General features: G+C 57.8%; 2 protein-coding genes across 2 annotated transcripts in view; both read right to left on the bottom strand.

Annotated features, from left to right (window-relative positions):
• PLCD3 (phospholipase C delta 3) overlaps positions 1-6,754 on the bottom strand; it is a 56,569-nt gene extending 49,815 nt beyond the window's left edge. The window contains exon 1 of the mRNA XM_084616022.1: positions 6,509-6,754. Coding sequence (XP_084472148.1) covers positions 6,509-6,602 — 94 coding nt within the window. The 5' untranslated portion in view covers positions 6,603-6,754. The remainder of the gene's footprint in view (positions 1-6,508) is intronic.
• The window catches only part of DCAKD (dephospho-CoA kinase domain containing), a 135,066-nt gene extending 116,698 nt beyond the window's left edge, over positions 1-18,368 (bottom strand). Inside the window, exon 1 of the mRNA XM_084615687.1 lies at positions 18,365-18,368. The gene's annotated coding sequence lies outside the window, so the exon portion shown is untranslated. The remainder of the gene's footprint in view (positions 1-18,364) is intronic.
• Between the last annotated feature and the right edge of the window lie 305 nt (positions 18,369-18,673).

The following is an 18,673-nucleotide window of genomic DNA, read 5'->3' as shown; positions in this document are numbered from 1 at the left end:
CCAAGGATAACTACTGGCATTTCAACATCCCCAACGGTAATTTTCTGGTCTGGGAAGTAAGTCCCTTCTTGCAACCGCTTGAACAACCCGGAGTTCCTAAAGATGTGAGCATCATGCACCTTTCCTGGGCATCCCACGTTGATGTCGGTAAAACTTCCCTTGTGATCCACCAGTGCTTGCAGCACCATTGAGAAGTACCCCTTGGGGTTTACGTGCTGGTTGGCAAGATAGGGATATGTGTTCTGTCTATCGCCCCACCACAGTTAGGGAACCCCATTGTAGCAAAGCCATCCAGTATGACCTGTACATTTCCCAGAGTCATTACCCTTGATAGCAGAACGTCAGTGATTGCGTTGGCTACTTGGATCATAGCAGCTTTCACAGTTGACTTGCCCATTCCAAATTGATTCCTGACTAACCGGTAGCAGTCAGGCATTGCAAGCTTCCACAGGACTATCGCCACTCGCTTCTCAACTGTCAGGGCAGCTCTCATCTTGGTATTCTTGCACTTCAGGGCAGGGGAAAGCAACTCACAAAGTTCAAGGAGAGTGGCCTTATGCATGCGAAAGTTTCGCAGCCACTGTGAATCATCCCATACCTGCAACACTATGCAGTCCCACCAGTCTGTGCTTGTTTGCCGGGCCCAGAATCAGTGTTCCACTGTATCAACCAGCCCCACTGCCACCATGATATCCCAACTGCCACAGCCCGTGCTTTCAGGAACATCTGTGTCCATGTCCTCCTCACAATTGTCCTTGTGCTGGCGTCTTAACCCGGTTCTGCACATACTCCAGGAAAATGCACAAGGTGTTTACAATGCTCACAACAGAAGCGGTGAGCTGAGCGGGCTCCTTGCTTGCCGTGCTATGGCGTCTGCATGGGTAACCCAGGAAAAAAGGCACGAAATGATTGTCTGCCGTTGCTTTCAGGGAGGGAGGGACGGAGGGGTGACTGACGACAAGTACCCAAAACCACCCGCGACAATGTTTTTGCCCCATCAGGCATTGGGAGCTTAACCCAGAATTCCAATGGGCAGCGGAGACTGCGGGAACTATGGGCTAGCTACCCACAGTGCACCGCTCCGTAAGTCGATGCTAGCCATGGTATTGAGGACACACTCCGCCCACTTAATGCGCTTAGTGGGGACATACATAATCGACTGTATAAAATCGATTTCTAAAAATCGACTTCTATAAAATCGACCTAATTTCCTAGCGTAGACATACCCTCAGTGACATCGGAGTAAGTCTGGAGTCAGTGCAGTGACTCCGGATTGACACCAGTTAAAGCATCAGAATCCAGCCAGTGGCCAGAAGCCGACACAGTTGCAATGGCCCCTTCCTGCTCCATCTCCGCTCCCTGTGGGTGCCTAAATCATACCTGCCCCCGGCACAGCCACACACAAGCCACGGGAATTACAGAGAAGTCTCCTGCTTGACAGCAGAGCACTCGGCCCAGTCGGTTGCAGGCCAGACAGTCTAGAAGGTTACACAGATTTGGAGCCAGGTTCTCCACTGCCCGGCACCATGTGTCACCATTTACACCAGTGCAAAGTAAGTGTGAAATGCTGCTAAGCAGGAAAGGGAGCAATTTGCACCCTCTGCACTGGTGTGAATGACTGCAGGAGGTGCAGGGCAATGGCCAGGCAGGCCCTGTGAGCTAACGAACTGGGGCTCCCTCCACTCACTGTTAGTGTCCCAGATCTGCACTGTCACTCTCCCCTCCGCCTCCGCAATCCTCCAGTGCAGGGACCTCAGCCTTTCACATTCCTCCCCCTCCCTGTGCAGCTCAGACCCGTCCAGCATCCTCCTCCCAACAGCAACCTGGGAAGGGCCCCTGGGCGTGACCGAGGGCCTGAGCCGCGGACCCCCCCCCCCCGCCTGCTTTTCCAGAGGCCAAGCTGAGCTTTTCTCCATGAAACCTCAGCTTGGAGGGCAACAGTGACAACGGCAAACTGGTTCCTGCCTGAGCTCTCTTGGCTGGGCCACAGGCAGGCAGGGAGGAGAGAAAACGGAAGCAATTTGCTGAGTTCCAGCTTTATGCCAAGTGGTTAGGTGGCTGCCTTGTAAATCCCCAGCCAGGAGACTGTTCGGGGGGCAGCCTGAGCAGACTCCGCCCTGTCTCCGCCCCTCCCCCCAACCCCCCCTCCCCCCAGCTCCAGATGGGGCGGGGGCGCTCGCCCTGGCTGTGCCTGCTCTGTGGCTAGAGGATTTGCCCCTGGAAGTATCAACCCAGCACCAGTCACGGGAGCGAAATTCTCTCTCACACACGTGTAAGAGCATTTCTGCCTCCCATCCCTCCAAGCCCGCCCGGGGCAGCCCTTGTGGAGCCCCTGCCCCACTGCTGGGCTGGGGGAAAGCAGAGGATGATGGAAGAAATCTGGGCAAACCCTGCACATCCAAAGACAGATTTATTCAGCCCAGGCCCCTGTGTGGGGCAGGGGGTTAAGTCCCTTTTGCTGTACAGATCCAGGGGGCACACAGCAACTCATTCAGATGAGCCATGGGGGGATTCTTTCTGGCCCTCCCCTGCCCCTCGCTCCATTCCTGCTGTCAGGTGAGGTGTGCACACCACGGGAAAACGAACTGAACGCTCCTTGCTGGGGCTGGGCAGAAGCTCCGGTTTCATGTGACCTGACGGCTTCCAAAATCAGACAGTGCCCTGACTCCATCAGATGCTGCCTCCCCACCAAGGGATAACCCTTTCCCTGGCCTGGGGTAACCACGTCTGGGCTACAGCACAGAGCCCCTGGGCTCACTCACTCGCGGTTCCACAAACTGGTCACTAGCACAGTCCTGGGACCCCCTTGTCCCCCATGAACCGCTCCAGCCTGGCACAAATAGCTCCGGATCCAAAGCCAGGGTCCACAACAATCCAGGTCAGGCCCCCAGCTGAGCACACGTGAGCTGAGCACACTGTAGCAGGACAAATCGCTCTCTGATGGCCTCAGAGGCACTCAGCCAGAAAGGAAGCTAGCCCAGGGATGCGTCGCTTACAGGTGTCTGGGCCAGAAGGCTTCCGGGAGTCTCATCAAATGAAAAGGGCACCTGAGCTCTCTCGATCTGAGGGCCAGACCCACCAAGGTACCTGGGCGCTGCAGTGCTGTACCACCCACCAGAGGTGCTCTGCCTCCTGGAGTCCCCAGCCATGAGCTGGGTGCCCAGGCTCCCCATATGATGCATGGGGAGAGTCAGGGATCCGCAGGAGCCAGCACGCTGAGCAGGGTGTCTCCAAAGCAGGAGTGAAATGCGGAGCAAAGGGGCAGGGCTCAGCGCAAAGTCTGGGGGCCTTGACTGACAGGCTGGAATCCCTCCACTTGGGAGCCTGAAGTGTGAGCCCTCTTCTGGGCCAGGTCAGCAGCTGAGATAGCCTTGTGTGCTCTGGTCCTGCCTGCCTGGCTTACACACTCCCCTGCAGTGCCAGACCTTGGTCAGCCCTTGTGCTTTTCCCTGGAGGAAAGCTTAATGTTGCCCAACATTTCCCCCATGGCAACTAAGACCTTAACCCCTTCACTGCTGCACTTGAGTCAGCTGCAGTTCCATCTCGGTGAACGCAATGCTGGCCTGGGAGAACCTTATCTTGGCACATGCTCATTTCACTATCTCAAAGAGCTTTAATACACTTGCAAACCAGATTACAGAGTACAGATTATCCAGCCAGCGCAGACTCTGAAAACAGCATTGTGTTTACGCAGGTTATTTGAGCGTGCACTATCTAAAGTTAGTGAAATTAACGCCCCACGTAGACAAGCCCTTGCCCTCCACCTACAGGAGTCTTATGGCTGATGCACAGGACTGGGAGTCAGGAGACGTGGGTTTTAATTCTGGCTCTGCCACTGGCTCATTAGGCAAGTCATTTCCCCTCTCTGTGCCTCACTTTCCCCACCTGCAAAATGGGAATAATAGTACTCTCCTGCCTCTCAAGGGGATTGTGATGTTTAACTCACTCATGCTTGTGAAATGCTTTGAGATCCTCAGATTACGGCAGCCATAGCACTGTGGACTATTATCTTACAGCTGGGTAAACTGAGGCACAGAGAGGTTAGTGACTTGCCCGGGGTCACACTTGGTTGAACCAGAACCCAGGAGCTGGACGGCTGAGTGTAATAAATGCTACTACTTAGCTCTTAGGCTTCTCCCCACACTGCAACCAATCAAGGGAAAGAATCACTGTCCCCACTTTTCAGAGGAGGAAACGGAGTCCCAGGGTGAGGAAGCAACCTTCCCAAGGTGTCAGCACAGGAACAGAGCCCAGGACTGAGGTAAAGCTATACAGTGACCCCCCCAGACAAAGAGCTGCGGACACTGGGACCAGTTCACATCACTAAAGCACTTGCTATCCACAGGGGATGGGGGCTTTAGAGGGGTGGGATGATACTGGACTGTCAGCTCTTTGGGGCTGGGCCTCATGTGTACAGCACGTAGGTCTATGGCCTCTCTGGGCCCCCGTCTGGAGTCCTGTGGTTACAAATAATACATAATAATAATGCCGTTCCTGAGATCAGCTGCAGACTGGGGGCCTGCCGGGAAGAGAGGTTTTAATCAACCATTGGACTCAGTGCAGGAAGAGTGACTGGGGGAAACTCTCTGGCCTGTGCCCTACAGGAGGTCAGACTGGGTGATCTAATCATCCCTTCTGGCCTTAAGCTCTCTGAATCTATGACATGCCTCTTTGCTCCAGGGCTTGCGCACGAGGTCTCTGGCCATCTCACTTGCATTCGAAGCTCCTGTTCCCAAGGTCAAATCTTGAGTTTAAAAGAATTCACCCCTAGCAGAAATTCCTCACTGAGGCTTCGGGGTTTAATTATTCATTTAGCACTGGTGAGAAGGGCCAGGTGCCCCAGCCTGCCCGCCCTGGGGAATGCCACACTCACGCCCTGTCAGGGGTAACAGATAGATGCCAGATGCTGGGGGCACTATGCGTACTGAGCTGTGAAAATCAGACCCGTGTGGGGCTGCTGAAACACCTGGAAATCCAGCACAGAGGCTGTAGGACCCACGCAGGCCTTGACGTCTCGGCCGTGGCTGCTGGCAAGGGGCTCCTTCACTCCCAGAACGGGACTGAGACCCACCAGACTCATTGCACACAGGCCACCGAGCAGTGGTCACTACGGTACTGGGTTAGTTGTGAAAGCAGCCTCAAGGCCTCGTCTTGCACACACACGCGCGTGCACACACACACACACATACACCCCAGGCCAGCCAGTCCCCAGGACCCTTGGCTTTTGGATCGCGAACAACTGTGGATTTTATTGCACGCCGAATTTACTGCAACAAAATGGGCATTAACCCCTTACTTGCTGCAGCCTCTTTGCTCCCTCATGTTCCCGGGGCATCCCCAACAAACAGTGGCCACGTACCCAAGACCTGGGGCACGGCTGGACATGGGGCCTGCCATCAAGTGGATTGAGTGGGAATCAGCAGCACCCACGGATGGCAAGGGGAGACTCCAGCAGGTCCTTTGCCCTGGAGGAAGGGAGTCCCTGGCCACAGCCCAGACAGATCCCCACAGTCAGGTCCTTAGTGGGGAGTTAAAGTGGGGGTTGGAAGCGAAGAGGGGCAGCTCTGTGGAAAGGAGGCCTGCCCAGCTGGGAGTGCAGACCTGGCATGACTCTGCCAGGCACAGCAGGCCCCCACTACAGGGGCTGGGGTCCCAGCCACAGCGAGCGCCGGCTGGGGCCAACAGAGATTCACAACACAGAGCCCAGGTCCAACCATGCCAGAGCCCCCATCCTGGGGCAGCCCTTGCCCACCCGAAGTGCCCTCAGCCCCCACTGCCCCCTCTGCAGCTTGCGCCCCCCCCAGCCCATGAATCCAGCTGGGAGCAGGGTCTGTTTCGTCCCGTTCGGGGGGAGGGGGGGAATCAGCTCCAGGGTGATGCTGGGGGGGACATGGGGGGGGGAGGATGTTCCACAGACACGGGAATGGGGATTACAATAAAGCCAAGTCCCCGGCCCACAGGCAGCTATTAACCCCTCGCGGTGCGCGCTCCTACCCTGGGGGGCAGCCCTGCCCCCTGCACCTTGGCCCAGGACCCTGGGGGGCTCCCCCAGGTCAGTGCCTTGGCCCGGGGAAGGCTCCTGGCATCAGTCGGGCCGGGCGCTGGGCAGGGGGGAGACGGGCCCGGTAGCGAACTCCTGCCCCGCTCCGAGCGCCCGGGGCCCCGGCGCTGTGAGCCGCCCGGCTGGGGCAGGAGTCGGGCCCGGCTCGGCTCGGGGGCGCAGCGTGAGCAGCATCCCCGAGCCGGAGCCCCAGGGCCAGCGCCCATCCTCGCAGCTTCGGGCCCCGGGCCGAACACTCCCGCGCTTCGGGGAAGTTCCGACCCGGATCCCTCGGCGCGAGCCTGGCCCGAGCTGCATCCGAGACGCCCTCCCACCCCGGCGGCGCCTCGGCCGGGGTCCGGGGGCAGCCGGGCGGCGGGGTGTCGCCCCCTGGAGAGGCGGGGCTGGGGCCCAGGATCGGGCCCGGGGGCGCTGGGGGCGGGCGGCGCGGGGGTCCCCGGCACTGACCCATATTCTTCAAGGCTCTGTCCGGGCGCCTGGTGCCGCCGCCGTGCTGCGGGGCCCGCTCCGGGCGGGATTTCTTCCTCCAGCCGCAGATCATGGTGTCCGGGCGAGGCCGCGCCCGGGGCCCCTCCGCCCGCCGCGGGCTCCCTGCGAGGAGCGAGCCGCCGGAGCCAGCCCAGCCGCAGCCGTGACGGAGCCGGCCCGTCCCAGCCGGCTCGGGGAAGGAGTCACATTTCAGGGCACGGAGAGCGATTATGAACCGCGTGGGGCTGGAGAGCTCCGCCCACGGGCTGCGCGCTGCCCCGGGCCCCGGCACCAGCGGGCAGCAAGGGGGCACAGCCCAGCACCCGTGGGGCAACGCCTCCCAGACGGGCTCTGGGAGCCCGGAGCGGCAGGAGACGGGCACTGCCCAGGGCAGGAGAGGGGCTAGAGCGGCAGGAGACGGGCACTGCCCAGGGCAGGAGAGGGGCTCTGTAAGCCCACAGTGGCAGGAGACGGGCACTGCCCAGGGCACGAGAGGGGCTCTGTAAGCCCACAGTGGCAGGAGACGGGCACTGCCCAGGGCAGGAGAGGAGCTAGAGTGGCAGGAGACGGGCACTGCCCAGGGCAGGAGAGGGGCTAGAGTGGCAGGAGACGGGCAGTGCCTGAGAACAGGAGACGGGCGTGGTCCAGCATGACTGAGGCACTGAGGTGACCCTGCCCAGTCTGGTCAGCACCTGGCCCTAGCAGCCACATTCTAGGCCTGGCCCATCAGTGTGACGGGCCCAGGGATCACTGGCCAGTCACCTGCCTCTGGGACCTCTGGCAGCGGAGCCCAGGCCTCTCGCCTCCCAGGGAATGCTCAGCAACAGGATGGGCCTGGGGGCATCTCCCACCCCTCCCAGGGCGGGCCGAGGAGTTTTCTTGCCCAGGGCAGGGGACGTTTTGGGTGCCCACCAAACAGCTGAGCAAAAACAACACCACAAAACAAAACCACAACCCAGAAGTTGGCGTTCAGGGCAACCACCCGGATCGCCGGCCCCTCCAGCCAGTCCTGTCCTACCAGTGTCAGCACCAGTGCCCTCCCCTGCCAGTCTGCTTCAGGGGATGTTACTCTCCAGGGAACCCAGACCCATATGAAAACCAGCCCCAGGGCAAGCACAGGCTGGCAGGCTAAAACAGCCGAGGATTCCCCCTGGGGCTGGAGCCAGGCTCTGAGACCCACCCCCCACATCAGGTGTCAGAGCCCCGGCTCCAGCCCAAGCAGGAATGTCTACGCGGCTATCTTTAGCCCTGTGAGCCCAAGTCAGTTGATCTGGGCTCTGAGACTCACTGCACTGGGGGTTTTGCAGTGGAGATGTGCCCTGGACATACACCCACCACAGGGCCTGGGATCTGAAAGCGCTCAGTGACGCACTACACAGCAGGAATTGTTCCTAGCAATGACTAGGGTTTTTTTTTCTGTGTTCTCCAGGCAGCCCAGCTCTGGGGGCCTCAACCGGCACAGTGTCCTCTGGGCAGCCTGGCTCAGACTCGCCTTCCCTGCCTCCTGGTGTAGCCAGTTTCAAGGACTGAGGAAGGCAACAGGCAAAAGGGGAGGAAGGATCCAGCAGGCAAAAATCCAGCAGGCATTACCTGTCTCCCAGTCACTGATAACTTGGAAGAATGTGATCACGAACGCTTATGGATCAATGTCCTAACAGATAAAGCACGAGATGATGTATTAGTTGGTGTCTGCTCCAGACCACCAAATCAGACTGGGGAACTGAGTGACCGGCTCCTTACGCAGCTATCTATAATGTGCAGGGGAAAAAGCAGCATGATCCTGGAGGAGGTCAATCTGAGTGACGCATGCCGGAGATCTCATGCTGCCAGCACTAAAATATCCTTGGCATTTCTAAACATTAAAGATGACAATTTCCTAACTCAGAAAGTGTTGCAGCCAACACGGGGGAATTCTTTATTAGACCTTTAATAGAGTTCCCAGCCAATGGAAGCTGCGGAGCTAGTACTCAGGGCGGGGCGGGACAGGGTGGGGCGGGGCCAGCATGCAGAGCCACCTGCCATGCCTCCGCCTAGGAGCAGTATGGACAGGTCACTCCTTGCGGGGAGCCACCCGAGGTGAGCATCCCCCGGATCTAGCACCCCAAGCCCCCTCCCGTGCCCCAACCCCCTGCTCTGAGCCCCCTCCTGCACCCAAACTGCCTCCTAGAGCCCGCACCCCCTGCCATACCCCAACCCCCAGCCCTGCACCCAAACTCCCTCCCTCCTGCGGGGCACAGGCTCTGGGAGGGAGTTTGGAATTTTTCACTTAGCCGCACCCCCCATTTCCCCAACATGCCAGATAAAAAAGCTTTTACCGTACTGACTTTGCTAGTGCTTTTTATGTAGCCTGTTGTAAAACGAGGCAAATCTCTAAATGAGTTGATGTACCCTCTGGAAGACCTCTGCTGCCCCCAGGAGTACGTGTACCCCCGTGGAGAACCACGGCTGTAGGCCATACTTACAGGATGGGCGTCTCTGTCTTGGGAAGCAGTGACTCTGAAAAAGATTTGGGGTTCGTGGTGGGTAATCAGCTGAATGTGAGCTCCCAGTACGATGCTGTGGCCAAAGAGCTAATGCCATCCTGGGATGCATAAACAGGAGAATCTCAAGTGGGAGGAGAAACATTATTTTACCTCCACATTTGGCACTGGGGCAACTGCTGCTGGAATCCTGGGTCCAGTTCTGGTGCCCACAACTCCAAAAGGCTGCTGATAAATTGGAGAGGGCTCAGAGAAGAGCCATGAGAATGATTAAAGGATTAGTAAAAATGCCTTACGGTGACAGACTCTACAAGCTTAATGAAGAGGTAAAGGGGAGACTCGGTCACAGTTGAGAAGTATCTACAGGGGAACAAATAGTTAATAATGGGCTCTTGGGTCTAGCAGAGAAAGTATACCAGGATCCAACGGCTGGAAGTGGAAACTAGCCACATTCAGACAGGAAATAAGGAGTAAGTGTTTGACAGGGAGGGTAATTCACCACTGGAGCAATTTCCCAAGGGTTGTGGTGGAGTCTCCATCACTGGCAATGTTTGAATCCAGACTGGCTGTTTCTCTAGAAGCTCTGCTCTAGGGATTATTTGGGGCCAGTCTCTGGCCTGTGCTCTACAGGGGGTCAGAGCTGATGGTCGCAATGGTCCCTCATGGCCTTGGAAGCTATGAAACGATGAAGAGCTCATCTTAGCTCCCTGGGCTTCGGCTGCTGCTCTAGTCTCTCGGCAGCTTAGCTGGACTGAGCCCTGCCTCCCTGCTGCCAGGGCACATGCACTGTAATCAGGTAACTCCCCGCTGTGGGGAAAGCCGGAGAGCGGGGGGGGAGGGGGGGTCTGGGAGACAGGAAATAAAACGCTCTCCATTTGGATGCAACAAAACCCCAGAATTCTATGGTAACTTGGAAAAATGCCGGATTGCACAGGCCTCTGGGGAGAGGAAGGGGCCGTTCTCCCTTCTCCAAACCAGAAAAGGAGGACTTGTGGCACCTTAGAGACTAACCAATTTATTTGAGGATGAGCTTTCATGAGCTACAGCTCACTTTAGCTCACGAAAGCTCATGCTCAAATAAATTGGTTAGTCTCTAAGGTGCCACAAGTCCTCCTTTTCTTTTTGCGAATACAGACTAACACGGCTGCTGCTCTGAAACTTCTCCAAACCAGTGGCTGCGGCTCGCTGCAGGCTCACATGCACCTCTTACGCTTGGCTCCGATTTTCAGCGATCATCAGAGCGGCGATAGCCAGAACCTGAATGTTGCTAAAGGCCAAGCCAGGGCACCACTACTGCTGTGCCCACAGAGTTCACGGGGCCATGCTTAGGACCTCCCCAGGAGTCACGCGGAGACGGGGGGAGCGTCCAGAACAGAGCCCCGGAGTCCTGATTCCTAGGCCTGATTCCTGCACTAAGCACTGGGCTGGATGACTGAACAGAACAAAGATTTCACGTCATGGTATAATGATGTTAACTCAGAGCAAACACAGTCACCAGTCTCTAGCCCCCAGAGGCTGCTCACTGACCTGGTCTCATTTATCCCGCAGATATTCAGATCTTTGCCTGCCTGCTTCAAGAAGCCTTTATCCCGACCTTCTTGGCTGCAGCCTCTGTTCCGGGCTCAGACACAATATCCCTGACTCTGCTCATTTCCATGTGGGGCTAGGAACACAGGGATTTCTGCCCAAGATCAGCTGGGTGTGATGTCAGTCTGATCTGGGACAGAAATCCCTGTGTTCCCAGCGATCATACAGGCTGATAGTCATGAATATCTTTGTTAATTGTTGGCACAGGGAGTGAAAAGCAAAGCGAGGAGAAGCCCTGGTAACTGGGAAGGGCCGAGTGCCCATGGACACAAGGGAGGCAGTCTGGCCTTGCAGCTAGGTGTGACCCAGACATGCCCAGGCAGGTATGTCACACCTGTGTTTGATGGTGTGATGAAGTGGAACTGTTCTTAATGTTTCCTCTGAATAGTGTGGGGGTGCCTCAGTTTCCCCTAGGCAGTTCTTAAGTATCTAGGCGGTGGGCTAAGGGTGTATGATCATTGCAGAGCCCTAGAGGGCAGGTGTGTGCAGGGGTCTGGACACAGAGAATGGCCGACACCCTGTTTCCTGGCAACTGATGGCCTGGGCCCTTCCCCCCTGCAAGGTGAGAGCTAAAGGGCTGGAGAACAAAGGAATCCAGTGACCTCCTGGCCCGGGAAAGGGACAAAGCCCAGAGGAGGAGGGGCTGGAGGGTTTTTCAGTTTGGGGCTGGCTGGGGACATGGAGTGAAGGGCAGACGTGGTTGTCTGGCTCACTGCCCCCCAAAATGGACCCAGCTGAGGGGTCCCGTTCTCCGCACCTACAAGCTCTGTTTTAGACCATGTTCCTGTCATCTAATAAACCTTCTGTTTTACTGGCTGGCTGAGAGTCACATCTGACTGTGAAGTTGGGGGGGAGGATCCTCTGGCTTCCCCAGGAGCCCCGTCTGAGCGGATTCGCTGTGGGAAGCACACGGAGGGGCAGAGGATGCTGTATGCTCCGAGGTCAGATCCAGGAAGGTGGAAGCTGTGTGAGCTGTGTGCCCTGCAGACAGGCTGCTCACAGGAAGGCGACTGCCCCAGAGTCCTGACTGGCTTCATGGGGAGCAGTTCCAGAGCATCGCTCGGGGACTCCGTGACAACTGGTGGCAGCGGTGGGATGTACTGCACCCCCGTGGATGGCGCTTCCTGCAGTAAGTGACTGGGGAGCAGTAAAACGAAGGGGGATTGACAAGGACCAGGCCTGCTGAAGGCTCAGAGAGGAGCGGTTTCGGGGGGCGATTAACCCCTGGGAGTGTGTGACCAGCGAGAAGGACTGTGCAGTAATGGGGTCCCCCTGGGGACTGCGATGAGCAGTCTCAGGGACGGAGGAGCCAGCGGCTTGGCCCTGGAAGAGAGAAGGACTTTTGCAGTAACTGGGTCCGATTGCAGTGAGCGGTCCCAGGGCTGGAGGAGTCTGCAGCTCGACCCTGGCAAAGAGGTGGTGACCTCGAGAAGGGCTGGCACACTAGGGATTCTCCCTGGAAACCGTGGGGAGCTGAGAGCACACAGGCCTGTGAGTCCAAAACAACTTGGGAAGAGCGGAGTCACGGCCTGTCACCGTCTCCTGAAGAAGGACATTGTAACCCTGTGCAGAAAGAGAGGGTTGCGCATTGGAAAGTTCACCAAAGCACAGTTAATCGTGCAGCTGGAGGAGGATGACCGCTCTAAGGAACAGATCCCTGACCCCAAATGGGGCTATGGCAGGATCTGGGAGCAGCTGGAGTGGAAGCCAGGCATCCCCAAGACTCCTGTCCCCGACCAGACGAGGGTCTTCACAATAGGGTTCCCCATCCAGGGATCGGAGATGGATGGGATTGGAGCTGAGTCCGAGAGAACAAGAGGACTGTGAGAGACAGCGAGAGCCGGAGAAAGAGCTGCAGAGGCAGCAGCAGCATGAACTGGCGGTGGGGGAGCGGAGAGGTCTAGGGGACCTCCCAGGGGTGAGTGGGGATAGACCCCGGGGGGCCAGTTCCACAGGGAACCTCGAAACTAAATTGCTGCCCCTGGTTAAGGAGCGGGGGGATATGGATGCCACCTCACTGCCTTTGAGCAGGCTGGTGATTTGAACTAGGGGGACCCTGCGGAAAAGCCCCGGTGTCTAGCTCCCTTGCTGGGTCCCAAGGCCACAGACTCCGTCAGCCAGATGGGTGGGGAGGTGGACAGGCTCCCACGCCTGACCCCAACCTATATGTCTGGGTGGAGTTTCCTGGGGCCAGGCCCCTCGGACCCCCAGTGGGAGCGGAAGGTGATGGTCAATGGGGAGACACTCCTGGGGTGGCGAGATCCTGGGACAGAGAGAACTGGTGTCAGGCCCCGGGTGGTGCAGCCTCAGATGCTGAGGGGCTGTGTGAGCTGGGTGAGGGTCCCAAGGATGAAGCCCCTCGCCCTGCCTACGGCCCAGATCCCTGTGCAGACCCAGGAGGGGTCGGGCTGGCTGGCTGTTGGGGTGCTCCAGGACACCAGCTGCAAGACCCTGTTGTGGGGCGACTGTGTCTCTTTGGGACAGGATCCAGGCCCTGCTCCAGTAACTGCCAAGGGTTTGAATTTGAATCCAGGGAACCAATCGGTGGAGAGGGGGCTCACGCTGGCTCTGATGCAGTGAGGAATGCAGCGAGCTCGCTGCCTACCCCCACTGGGACAGCAAGGGCAGCGCTGAGCACAGTGGGAGCTGAGACCCCAGCTGAGTGGGGGAGACACAGGCAGGGCAGGGGATCTGTGGGAAGTGGCAAGGTGCTTGGTAAGAAAAGTCTGGATGAGCCTAGGCAGCCTTGTGAGCTGATGGCTGTGTCTAGTCAGCAGGGTGGGAAGGCGAGGAGAGTGAAAGATGAGTGTCCCTGGACCTTACCTGTTAGCTCGGTGGAGAAGTGAGACAGTGAAGGAAATGTGCCTCTGTCTGTCAGGGGTATTGACTTGCCTATGGAGGGAGCTACCCTGATCTCCAAGCAGTTGTCTGTGACCAGCCTTGTGTGCTGGGACCAGGGGAAAGAGATCCCAAGCTGTGTGTCTGGGAAAGGAGAAAGTGTGTCCGACTCTTCTTTGTCTGTGGAGCAGACAGAAGGGGCCTTTCAGCCAGTGATGGTTGAGGGTCGTGCAGTTGTCTCAGAGCTGGTTCTGGATTCAGCTAACGCCCAGGAAGGGAAGGGTCCTAAGTTTGTGTCTGCTCGGGAGAATGGCCCTGTAACTAGGTCGCATCCAGTTAGTGTCTATGTAAAATCCCAGAGACCAGACATTCTGGTGCTTGTATTTTGCCTGTTGCTAGTGTGTTGTTGGGAAAGGGTGCAGCAACTCTGTCTAATCAGGGTGAGATCCCAGCCAGGGCACAAGGAGAGCATGAAGGTGATGTGACTGTGTTACCTACTGAGGGTGTGGAAACCTGTAGCAAGAAGGAAAAGATTCCTGAACTTGTGTGTGGCAAAGGGAAGGAGTATGCTTCTGACCTTTTATCTAGGAAGTCTGTCAGTTTGCCTGAAAGGGGATTGTGTAGGAATCTGCCGGAAGGGCCAGAGGTAATTCTGGATGTAAGGGAGACCCAGAAAGAGTCTGTTATTGCTCAGGAAAGTGTTCCTCTAGAGCAAGCCCTAGGTAAAGAGGGTAAGAGCAGAATTTCTGTGCGGGGTGAATTATTGCATAGAAAAGCCCTAGGGAAAAGAATCCTCATGGAGTCTTTGCAAGCAGTTTACTGCCACTGAAGGATGTGAAAGTGATTTAATCAAGAAAGTTTCAGGTCCTAACAGCGAAAAATTTTCTGTTGTGAATGGATCCACTGACTGTCCTGTTGAAAGATCCAGTGTGGATAGCTTTGAGAAGGTCTCAGATGGAGTGAAAGCTGTTAAGAAAGTTAAACAGTCCTATAACCAAGTGGCTGTGTTTGGCCAGCTTGTTGGGGAGAAGACCCAATCCCAGTTTGACCCCCTGGGGTTTTGGGGGTGGCCAAAGGGCACGGGCCGCATAAACCTTCCCACATGCAGCCTGCGAGTGCTATCGACCACCCCCGACCTAAGGGAGGGCGTGAAACTGGAAGGGCCTGCTGTAACCCCTACCAAGGAATGGGAGAGATGCTGGGGCATCCATGGGAACGCTGGTGGCCTCTAACTTCCCCAGGTCACCAGCTAAAGTGACCCCGCTCAGTTCGATCTCGAAGGGGGGAGAGATGTGATGAAGTGGGTCTGTTCTTAATGTTTCCTCTGAATAGTGTGGGGGTGCCTCAGTTTCCCCTAGGCAGTTCTTAAATATCTAGGTGGTGGGATAAGGGTGTATGATCACTGCAGAGCCCTAGAGGATCTAGGGGTGCAGGGGTCTGGGCACAGAGAATGGCCGACACTCTGTTTCCTGGCAACTGATGGCCTGGGCCCTTCCCCCCTGCAAGGTGAGAGCTAAAGGGCTGGAGAACAAAGGAATCAGGTGACCTCCTGGCCCGGGAAAGGGACAAAGCCCAGAGGAGGAGGGGCTGGAGGGTTTTTCAGTTTGGGGCTGGCTGGGGACATGGAGTGAAGTGCAGGCGTGGCTGTCTGGCTCACTGCCCCCCAGAATGGACCCAGCTGAGGGCTGCGGTTCTCTGCACCTACAAGCTCTGTTTTAGACCACATTCCTGTCGTCTAATAAACCTCTGTTTTACTGGCTGGCTGAGAGTCCCGTCTGACTGCGGAGTTGGGGGGCAGGACCCTCTGGCTTCCCCAGGACCCCACCTGAGCGGACTCACTGTGGGAAGCGCACGGAGGGGCAGAGGAGGCTGAAGGCTCCGAGGTCAGACCCAGGAAGGTGGAGCCGGGTGAGCTGTGTGTCCTGCAGACAGGCTGCTCCCAGAGAGACTTCCCCAGAGTCCTGCCTCGCTTCATGGGGAGCAGGTCCAGAGCATCGCTGGAGACTCCGTGATAGATGGCGTGGGGTCTCGAAGCACCAGCCAGTTAGCAGGAGTACTGGGAAATGTTTGCATGAGAAGCATTTTTAGAGTTATGCACTATTGGGTCCAAACCTATCGGAGGTGAAACATGTCACCTGCGGCGGGTGGGTCTCAGAGCTGACTCAGTCCACACTGAGAACAAGCGACATCCGCCGCCCCAGCCCAGCCCGGGTGTACAGCCCAGACCAGCTGCAGGACGAGCACCGGCAAAGAACTCCAGGGAAAGACGCTGCACAGGAGCCATCGGGACTGAGCTGAAGTTAATGAAAGCCCTAACTAGGAACAGAAGCCTGAGACCGTATCGGAGAATTAAAAGGGGCACAAGATGGGATCCATTAAGGGGCAGATAGTCTGCCAGGTGAGTCCCAGCTGCCTGCCCTGGACAAGCGCTGTATGGACAGCCGAGGGGGTGAGAATACCCCTTTGCTAATAAGGACAGCCTCTGGATTGCATGTTCCTCTTTTCTCTAAAACCTGTTTCCAAATCCTTTGATTTGCTTTTATTTGAACCTTCAATTCAAGCTTTGTGAAATAAACTTCACTTTAGTTTTACCACAGAGACCTCCAGGTACCTTGTGCTACGGAGATGGGAAGCCAAGGACCTGGGTTGTCCTGCTTCCACGGAGCCAGCGGGTCAACGTGCACGGCGGGGGTCCAGAAGTGGGCTGTGTGCCTTGCTGGCCTGCAGCGGGGCTGAGCGGGGCCTGCCTTTGGGAGAACATCCGTCCCCTCCCCGGGTGGGCACAGGCAAGGCTCCCTCCGGCTGTGAGCAGGTCGGGGTGACTCCTCACAGACACCTCAGTTAACACTGAGAAGTGTCTCAGCAGGGCACTGGCATGAGACTCCAGAGACGTGGGTTCTATTCCTGTCCCGCTGCGTGATTGTGGGCTAGTCATTGCACCTCTGTGCCCCTCCCCTGCTGTGCCTGCCCCAGCCATGTACACGGGGAGCCCATGGGGCAGGCCTGCCCCGCCCTGTGTCTGGGCAACGTCCGGCACAATGGGACCCCGGATGGGGCTCTAGAGTCAGCTGAGCAATGCAGGAGAAATGGTGATTTTCAACAGCTCAGCCCTCAGCCCCGCCTGAGTGGATTTCCATGGAACCTGTAGGAGGCACTTTGCGCCCCAGGCATCCGCCCCGCCCAATGCCAAGCGCCCATTGCAACCCACAGAGGCATTAGAGTGTCTTCATAAAAGGCTGCAGGAATCCTTTGCAATGGAAAGTGCTGCAACCTGAAAAGCGGGTCACTGTCAGCTCCGTGTCAGTACCCCCGACGGGCCTGGTGCTACCCTGCGTGACGTTAACAGCAGCCTTTAGACCAGGCAGAGGACACCCCACAGTGAGAGGAACTAGTTAGGGGCTGTAACAAGGCGCCTGCCATGGGAAACGCAGGCTGCAGAGGTGGGCTAGATTGTGCCGTCTTGCAGAGGAAGCTGTTACACCCCTGGCTGGATCCTTGTGCGGTGCCTTCTGGAGCCTAGGGGAAGGGACCAAGGGCCTTTGCACCCTCCTGATCTGGGCTGCTCCAGGGGCCAGAACTGCCCCATGTGTAATATAGAGCAGCCCTGGGGCTCAAGTTACTGCCTATGGCTTGCAGCGTGAGCCAGAATGGCTGTGGCACCATGTCACTGCGGGCCCACGTGTGACCGCAGCCCCGTGTCGCTGGGGGCCCACGTGTGACCGCAGCCCCGTGTCGCTGCGGGCCCACGTGTGACCGCAGCCCCGTGTCGCTGCGGGCCCACGTGTGACCGCAGCCCGTGTCGCTGGGGGCCCACGTGTGACCGCAGCCCCGTGTCGCTGGGGGCCCACGTGTGACCGCAGCCCCGTGTCGCTGGGGGCCCACGTGTGACCGCAGCCCCGTGTCGCTGGGGGCCCACGTGTGACCGCAGCCCTGTGTCGCTGGGGGCCCACGTGTGACCGCAGCCCCGTGTCACTGGGGGCCCACGTGTGACCGCAGCCCCGTGTCGCTGCGGGCCCACGTGTGACCGCAGCCCCGTGTCGCTGCGGGCCCACGTGTGACCGCAGCCCCGTGTCGCTGCGGGCCCACGAGTGACCGCAGCCCCGTGTCGCTGCGGGCCCACGTGTGACCGCAGCCCCGTGTCGCTGCGGGCCCACGTGTGACCGCAGCCCCGTGTCGCTGCGGGCCCACGTGTGACCGCAGCCCCGTGTCGCTGCGGGCCCACCAAGAGCAGATGGGAGACACAGAGGACAAGGCTCAGGTGGAGGAGGGTGCAGCTACCCCCGTGGAGCGCCTGGAAAGCTGTGGGACCCCAGCCCTCCCACAGACTACCTGGTAGCATGCTGGGTGCACCGCGGCCTGGACACAGGGGCTAAAGGCGCATCCGCTGCTTGGCCCTGTGCACTCTTGTCCCAGGCATGGCTCATGCCGAAGGACCGTGTCCTCAGACAGGCAGGTGGGAGAGACCATTCACATCCTAGCCTCAGTGCTGTAAATAGACCCAACTCCCAGGGGCAGTTCAGGAGACGGGCAGGGCTCCCCTGCCCAGCACAGAATGTTCCTTTGTTCTCCCATCAGGGCTGCTCCCCATGCAGACTGGCACCAGGATAACCTAAGGTGCCAGTTGAACCTACGGGGCTATCTCCTGGCCATAGAGGCAGGGAGGCCTCCTCCAGGGTCACCACCTTGGAGACCCAGAAACACTGGCCACCCACCACCTCAGCCCCCTAGCACCTCCCAGGAGCTCCTGCTAACCTCACCCTGTTTCTTACCCCTCCCTGCTGTCGAACCTCACATCCACCTCGGCCCCCGGCACCGAGAGGAGCCACCACGGGTTCAGGCGCACAGAGTAGGACCTGGGTGCTGGCCACGCTCCCATGTGAGACGTGCAGCGGTTACCAGACGGCTGCACAGCCCCGCAGCTAACAGGGAACGTCGGTCCCAGCATGTTAAATCTTTCCACTGGGAACCAGCAAGACAATACAAAAGCCAACCAGGCAGTTTGAAAACCTGCTCCTCTTCCAGAACAGCAAGACACACCATGTCCACGGACTTTGATCACAGAGAGCGTGGGAGATGCCCAAGGGTTTCCATGGGGGGAGAGGGGGATGGGTTTTAATGTTAATAACTGATGTTGTAATTATATCACCAGTGGTTCCTCCTTTCATTATTAGAAGGGGTACTGAGAAGTACTAAATAGAAGCCTATGTGTTCTGACAATAAAAGCTTGTTTGTTTTTCCC

The sequence above is a fragment of the Lepidochelys olivacea genome (genome assembly GCF_965140295.1).
Source record: "Lepidochelys olivacea isolate rLepOli2 genome assembly, chromosome: 27".
Lineage (NCBI taxonomy): Eukaryota > Metazoa > Chordata > Testudines > Cheloniidae > Lepidochelys > Lepidochelys olivacea.
Note: the sequence above shows the minus strand (reverse complement) of the source record. Positions and strands in the feature narration are given on the sequence as shown.